We start from the raw sequence: 8,361 nt of genomic DNA on the forward strand, positions 1-8,361 counted from the left end.
TAAATAAAGCTTTCCAAAATTAAAAGGGTCATGCTCCAGATCTTAGTTATATTCTATAAGGATAGAACATAGACAAAGTTTCTTTTAATGATCATCTTTCTGGATTTGCTATAAATGCAACTGGAGATATTCAGAGACATAATAGCTTAAGCACAACTATCTCCATTCATTCACACGTTCTGATCTCTTAACGTTAAGTATATGTAAAGATATTATCTACAGGAGAATTCCAGAATCAGACACCTTTGTTAAAAATTAAAAAGCACACATCCATCAATGTGACTAACCATATGATCACATATTATGCGACATTTACATTTCAGTATACTCTCTGCAGATGATACCCTTCCATCTTGTAAGGAGTTCAAACGCCAAAGAACTTGTTGCTATAGACAATCTCTTCTCTAGTGCTGGTCCCTGGCTCTAATATTGCAGTGATCCAGATTTATTCGCTTGGAATTGAGATTAGATTTCAGCATATATCTACAAGAAAGTCTTTCTTGAAACAAATAAGGAGATATAATAAAGTACACCCAAGATTCTTAACATCAAGATAACCATCTAAAGTTAGTTTTCTCACTATTCTTACCTCTAACACCATTAGCTGCAAGCTTGGATTGGTCTCACTTGCGTGAAGCTTGTTGTGACATGCTGCATCGGTTCCTGATACATAGGTAGAGGTAGAACAGTCTCGAAAGCCTCAACCATCAGTGCTACCTTCCTTTTTCGAGCTGGAGCCAGCTTTGTCACTGCCTTCTGAAGAGCATAATCTAGCATCCATTCCTCTGCATTCTTTCTATCATCCATCATTTGATGCCTGAGATCAATTCTTTCTGCTTCAGGATCCGGTTCCACTGGAAGGAACCGCGGTCCCCGTGGATTGAAATCCTTCATTTCTTCTGGTTCTTCATTTCTTCTCCTCCTCGTAATGTCAAACCTTCTCTTTTGCAGATTATTCACTGTGAGGACATCACTAGATTTATCTTCTTTTAGGCTCATTGCACTGAAAGCAATACATATGTCATCAATTTCAGATGCATCTTCATCCTGAACATCGAATGCATCATGTGCGCCAGTGCATTCATGTTCTTCACTGGCTTCATCCTGCTCCCCTGTATTGGATTGGTTGCAGAAAGAGAAATTCTCGCTCTCCAGCTGAATACTTGGCTCTTTAATTGTAACTTCCTCTTTGCTTATTGTGATCTCTACTTCCTCCTGCATGGCAACACCTTCTACTGGAGATTTACTGATTGTATCAAATCCTTGACTAGTGATGGAAAGCTGACCTACCAAGGAGCTAGTCTTTGTGTCTTCTCCCTCATTACTATCTTCTTCATTTGTGATATCATTCTCTGAGCTGTCATTTGCTTCATCTTCTGAGATAACTATGACACAGACGTCTTGTTCGGGAAAAGAATCTCTTATTTCACTTTCTTCATCTTCCTCCAGGATCTCCTTGTATATGGCATCTGCAATGCTCCCCTCTATTGTTGATGAATAATTTGGATCTTTTCCCTGTGACAATTCATCAACTTGATTCCCAAGAATGTCGCAAGATATCTCTTCATCGCATTCAGCAGTCTCATATGTGTCTAAAGCAAAGAATAACTCAAATGACAATAGATCATTAGGATCATCATTCTCAGGTGAATATCCTGGTGTAGGACCCAATTCATCAACAGTGCAATCAAAGCTATCAGTATCATTACCAGGATAAGGATTTAGATCCTCTACAAGACCCATATGACAAGTTTTGCCGGATTCTTCCAGTCTGCAGCATTCCAAATGCTGCTCTTCATCATCTTCTGTTTGTAGCTTCAGGGAGATGTCCTCAGCTACATATTGCTGGTCGCAACTCACACATTCAAGAGATTTCATCATTGAATCCATTTCTGGAATTGAAATATCATTATGCGAATCTCCATCGTCCTCAAAGCTAATATCAGAAATGGCCTCAGTTCTCTCATTTACAGCACTTTTTACGTCCTCTTCTTCCGTTTTGCCATCTTTAGGATTAGCATAGATCTCAATAAAGAAATCATTAACTACTTCTTCCATCAAGGGGGTAATCTTTAAACCAGAATGTGTTCTACTAACACTCCCTTGCCCAGTGTCTATGTCCTTCTGCCCCGTCCTTAGCCCTTTCTTTCTGAATGGAGAAAAGCCTTTCAGCTTCATGCTCTGTTGGGTTTTCATCAAATTCCTCCTTGATCGCAAGAAACACTTGAGAGGAGGCAAAGGCTCATGCCAATGGCCATTAAGAGAACAATATTTGTAAGGACAAACCTTAAACACCGAAGTCCCTTCGGCCTCGGTGGCGCCGGGATTAAGGTCCAAGAACTTGGGGAACTTGGAATCCTTTATGGTTGAGGAGCAAGTTGCCCTGTTCATGTGCAACTTTGAAGGCCTAATTGGCTTCAAACTGGGTTTTCTCTTTATGATTCTTGCAGGGTTAGTAGTAGAACAAGTCAAGTTGTTCAAGTTCCTTGGGCTTCTATTTCTACAAGTAGCAGCTGGGGAGTGATGAGTTACCTGCAGCTGCTCCTTTCTTGCAACTGAACTATTTGTGGGCTTCATATAGTTAGGCAATCCATCCAACTTTTTGCTTGCAGAAAGCTTCTTAGTCTTCTTCCTCTTGGATGAGGATGAGGCCTGGTGGTTGAGATGATCACATCCACTCTCCATGTCCATGGTCTTGATGGAGCTGAGATGCTTCACCTTCTTCTTGGTATCAGCTCCTCCTTTGCTACTTTTATCTTGAGGGCTGTCAGGCTTAAAAGGCTTGTTGGATGCTTTTCTTTGAACCATGGTGGAATGAAGAAGACACCCAAGTTGAGATCTGGATTAATTAAGCTTTTGGTACTTCCTTGGAAGGGAAGGAGTACAAGGAAGAAAGGAAGTCTTGTACTGGGGGGATGAAGTTGGTGAAAGGAAACTCCAAGCCTCCAAGGAGACCCAAGAAGAAAGAGATTCTTCTGGAGTTTGATGTTTTGTTAGAGGGTTTATCTTTGCTTAAGGTGAGTCAGAGGGCAAAGCCAAAGTTGATGAGAATGGAGAAGATTGATGCTGACACACACTTTAAGGGTGATGGATTGTAAATGGGGTCTCTTGTATTCATCATCAACCACCTTTATCTGCTTCTTGGATTCTTCTTTTTTTTTTTCCTAAGTAGGTATGACACATTGGAAACCCTACAATTGGCTTCTTGTGGTCATTTTTCACATTGTAATGTAAACCTTCTAGTACCCTGTATGCAATGCACACAACTGGAGCTTTTTAACAATTCCTGTCTCAGTACCATATTGATCATAAATCATTGGTTCTGGTAGTATATTCAGGGTGATGATCTTCCAAGGATTCACTCTCCTCCTTGTAATAACTTGAGATAATTACACTTTTAACTCACACAATTTTGGCACTCTCAAGAGAAACCAAGCGTCTTAATCAGTGAAATAACAGTGAGGTTGAGAGACAATAATTGAAAGAAAGGTTTTAATCTTATAATTTGCTTTGATTATTCCTCCTGGAATAGCTAATCCTGTTAGGGTCTGAATCGGATCGAGTTAACTTCATGCGAGTTTAAGAAGAGAAATCGATAAATCACAAATAAAATGACAATTATACTCAAACATTTCTCTTTCGTCTCACCCATAAACATATACCTATAGGGGATGCTATGTCATTATAAAAGTAATCAGAACTGGGACCGTTACTCGGATAGGTATTATTTATACTAATGATAATTTAGTTCTAAATTTAAAGTATTAAGTTTGTATAACTTAATTGCTTCTATGTACTTAAATATAAAGATTAGTTAAAAGCAAAAATTAAACTGCGGGTCCAACTTGGTGACTCAATTGGCTAAGCTCGTCACCTAATTTCAATCAGGTCAAATTCGTTTCGTTCCTAATAACTATATATAATTATATTATTCAAAGTTGAAATTCCATATGCCGACAGGTGTCATTTAATAACGAAGAAATTTAAATTTGCATATAACACCCCACTTTTTTAATAAAATTATATTTTTCACTCTATAAACTGAACTATATAATTTAATGAATATATACAGAAAACATCTTGGGGGTTAGATTTTAACTAATATCATAAGAATATTATGTTAAGTAGAGATATTTTATTTCTAAAATAATTAAAATACTTTCAGTATGACTTGATTGAGAATATTTGTATAATCTTTTTAGTATAGTTAACTTAATTAAGAGATTTAGTTAAGTTTAACTAACTGATCTAATATCAAGATATTTTTTATATAAATTTATTAAATTATAAGGCTCAATTTGTAAATAATAAAAATATAAAATATACATTATAATTCTATTAAAAGATAAGGTGCTATATGTAAATTTCCTTGATAATAAGGTTATTAGAGAATACGACGAAAGTATTCCGTTTGAAATCTTCACCGCTGGGTCAAACATTGGCACCCTCGAACGCTTCCTCAAATCCACGTGTCTACTTCTAAGCGTTCAGAAGACGAAAGAGACGATACGCGCAGCCACCGGCGAAGAAGAGAGAGAGAGAGAGAGAGAGAAGGGGGAGTGGGGGCGGTTGCCGTCACGTGCGGCTTTGGATACAAGAAGGACAAAAGAAAATCTACAACTACTAGTGGTGGTGTCCCACCTGAAGGTGGTCGGCAGAAAGTAGTGGCGGAGCTCCGGAGATATGAGGTTCTCCGGGCCCCACGGGTCGCCGCCCCCTACCTGCAAAGAAAAGATCATAAAGTTTATGCCCACCTCTTTTCGATGCCTTTCTCTAAGGATTTCTTTTTGCCCACTATATTTTTTATATAGATTATGAGCTTATAGAGAGTCCAATTATGCACTAAGTTTTATCCTCGTGTAAGCTATGCTCATCTTTTATACTTGCATGAAAGAGATTATATTAGCATTAATTATATTTGATGTGGTATAAAGTTAAAAACAATAGAATTGATAGATTACTAGAGCACTTTTTGTAATAGGTAGATGAGAAAAGATATAGAGGTGGAAAACAGAGGGAGTGATTGAGATGATAGTTAATTAAAGTGATATCTTTTTTAAGGTAAATAGTAGTTAATAAATATAAAAATATTATACGGGAGATGAGAGTAAACAAAAAAAGATATTGAGACTTTTGCTTTAGAAACCTGAGATATATTTTAGGTTGCGTTTTCTCTCCCATTTTATGTTTTCATTGTAAATTTTTCTTATTTTATTATCATTTGATTGATTTGTCCTCGCCTTATCTTTTAAAAGTTTTTAATAACTACATTCTTTATTTAATAAAGTATAGAGAAATGATAAGACATGATCCTAATTCATACGCAAAATATATAGTATTTTAGAGGAAAAACTCTTCTTTATTAAGATTGACCGGGTCGGTGGGTCCGATCATCCTCACTATCATTTTAAAAAATAATTTGTAGTGCAATTTTTAAAATCTTTATTCATCTCCCTACTATGATAGCAGTACAATCTTTTCATTATAAACTCTAATCACAGTGTAAAACATGAGCTTTCCAATGAAATATGAGCTTTTTTTGCAGTGGAATATGAGTTTTATAATACATATAAAATAACATAAAGTTCATATAAGAAATATACGACAAAAGAGTGAATGAAAGATAATTTTACTAAGTTTATATGAGAAAAATAGTAAATAAAACTATTCACTTATGTAATTATCTACTCACTTACATAGACTGTTCACTTGTATAGACCAAGCGTAAGTGAATTTTAAGCCTCTAAAATAGTCTAATTTAAATATTCTTATTAGAGAAGCTGTAGAGAACTGAATAAGCTTTTCAACTTATATAAAGTAATATCAATTGAGATTCATATGTCAAAAATAAGAGCAAAGCAATAAATAAAAGTTATTGTAGTAGAGAGATGTTCATAAAGAAAACATCGCATTGTATTTTTTCAATGATAGGGAAGAAGATGGTGATAAGGACGAAGAGCTCAAAAAACAGTTATAGCTATTTCCTTGTACTTAATCTCACCTAATAAGAAATAGTTTCCTTCAAAATACTCTAAGTTTTGAGTATAAGTAGAAAACATATTTTATCATTTCTCGATACTTTATTAAATGAAAAAGTAAAGTTGTCATAAACTTTTTAAAATACAACAAAAGCAAATCAGTCAAAAATAGTAAAATAGAAAGAATTTGCAATAGAAACATAAAACGGGGGAAAGTGCAACCGGGAACGTATCTCAGATTTTTAAGGCAAAAATTTACAAAGATATTACTATACTAATATTGAGATAAGTAATTCTTTTACTCCTTATACTAATATAAAAAGCGAATATCAGAATAATACTATTCTTATTCTACTTGTGAATAATGCAGACAGAATGAGGGCTAATTGAATAACTCGTGTTATATCATTTATCATTGGCTAAATCTTTTCTTTTGGTAGATAAGGTCTGTGCGACACCTAACCTTCTGATTGTAAATTCAAACCAACTGTTATGCTTTGCAAGCATAATAGCTCCTGAAGGTTAGATGACAAAACGAATATAAGAAATAAAACTCTTTTAATATGCTTCACTAATTGATTTTTTTTATTTTCAAGCCTACTTGCAGGCTCATCTTCTCTTTTAAGAGTTTTTTTGCAATTTATAAACTAGCTTTATAATATAATATTAAATTACTGACATATGATATGACACAGATAAAAATATGTTGCGGTAAGATTGAACGGCAATGGAAGAGTAAAATATACTTTTATCTCTACTAAAGTTAGATTAGATGATGGCATTCTGAAATCCAATGCTAATACTAACGGGGCTATCAAAAATAATAAGGCCGAGTTGAACTTAGCTCGATAAGGTTTCATTAAGTTTGGCTCAATATATATAGTAAATAAAATTTATTATGATTATATACTTAATTTAAATTTACAAAGACGAAGACAACTCAAGATTCTATTTTACCTTGGTTCGGGCTTGATTCAAACTTGATTTGAAATAGACTTACCTTCTGTTCACTTTAGGAATAACTTTTCTCTTATTCTAAAATATAACTCTTTATTCTAGAATAATAATTAAACATCACAATAACTCCATTCTAGAATATAAATACCATTTATCAAAATTACATCTTATACCATATATTAACCAAATTACTAATTTACTTTTGACATCTATCATATCAACCTACTTTGTATCAAATCAAAATATATCTATAATAATTTCATAAAAAATAAAACACATTTTTTGTATATTTTTTTTTCACTTTATATCACATTAAACATAATTATTACACTCTTATTCTACAACAAACATAAACATACAATAATTATTTATAGAATATATATCTCATATTTTGAGAATAATAAAAAAAATATCTACTATAGAATTGATCTAACGTAACCGAGGCAATTAAGTTTACTTATCAATGGGAATGGAGAGTAATTTTCAGGGGATATGAAATACTTTTCTTTTGAAAATATGTACCATTCTACTAAATTATTCCATCTATTAGCCAAGTGCCAGCATAACCTGCTTACATACAACGCCAAGTACTTACTTGATTGTAAGTAGTCGTATGGTTCGAATATGGTTAAACTACTTTAGACTTGCATTAATTATTAATTACTGCAAGTTAGTTTCTAGATTGGCCTACATAGTAATCAACCTCAACTCCATATTTTAATATTAAATGAGCTGATAATATAATGTGACATATAAAATAAATACAAGTTCAAAAAAATTAGCAGCAATAGAGGAGCATATTTAGGGAGGATTCAGAGTTACTTACATGGGACATGAAATTATTGCTGTTGATGTAATCAAACAATCCTTACATTCCTCTGATCTGCAGGACATGTTTTGTTGGACATTGAACACTAATGGGATCTTTTCCACCAGTTCCCTATGTAAATCTATTATTAATAGTAGATGTAAATACCTTAAGTATCTATTCCGAAACTCTCCCTTTCTTTGAAAGTTGAATCTTCTCCTGTTCGGATGAGGAGGTCTTAATATTCTTGTGGGCTATGTAATTACCATGAAAATGTTTCCTTTTCCTACCACCCATCTCTGCTCACCGCCCTTTTTTTCATATTATTCTTCGGATAATAAATTTTGAGACTACTAGTGAAAAAATAATTTCTCGTCTAAATAACTCTCCGGTCGAATATAAGAAAAAAAATGAGAAAAATAGTAAAAATACCCATTAATAAGGTTGTTTACTAGAGGAGGGTAGTATAATAATTATACATATAGTTAATTTAATAATTAAGTCATCTGCATAAGAGCTTTCGAGTACTCATATAGTAGTGTGTTTTATATAAATTTTCCTACAAAGGATTAGAAAAAGAAAAAAGAGGCTTTGAAAGAAGTGGGGAATCAAAGATCT

At 33.8% G+C, this 8,361-nt stretch overlaps 1 protein-coding gene across 2 annotated transcripts; it reads right to left on the reverse strand.

Moving 5' to 3' along the window:
* Window positions 1–135: 135 nt before the first annotated feature.
* On the reverse strand, window positions 136–3,050 carry LOC140775769 (uncharacterized). 2 transcript variants are annotated; one of them, XM_073119193.1, is made up of 2 exons: window positions 590–3,050; window positions 136–495 (listed from the first exon to the last, which is right to left on the reverse strand). In XM_073119193.1, the coding sequence occupies exon 1, from the start codon at window positions 2,806–2,808 to the stop codon at window positions 601–603; it is 2,208 nt and encodes a 735-aa protein (XP_072975294.1). In that variant the 5' UTR covers window positions 2,809–3,050; the 3' UTR covers window positions 136–495; window positions 590–600. The 2 variants fall into 2 exon arrangements, with proteins under 2 accessions (XP_072975294.1, XP_072975293.1); XM_073119192.1 differs by having other exon boundaries at window positions 136–483; window positions 590–3,049.
* Window positions 3,051–8,361: the final 5,311 nt, after the last annotated feature.

Source organism: Typha angustifolia, chromosome 14, assembly GCF_048772165.1.
Source record: "Typha angustifolia cultivar Huaian chromosome 14, ASM4877216v1, whole genome shotgun sequence".
In the NCBI taxonomy this organism is placed as follows: Eukaryota; Viridiplantae; Streptophyta; class Magnoliopsida; order Poales; family Typhaceae; genus Typha; species Typha angustifolia.

Coding starts and splice junctions, on each gene's coding strand:
- LOC140775769 (XM_073119193.1), bottom strand. CDS start 2,808: ATGGTTCAAAGAAAAGCATCCAACAAGCCTTTTAAGCCTGACAGCCCT.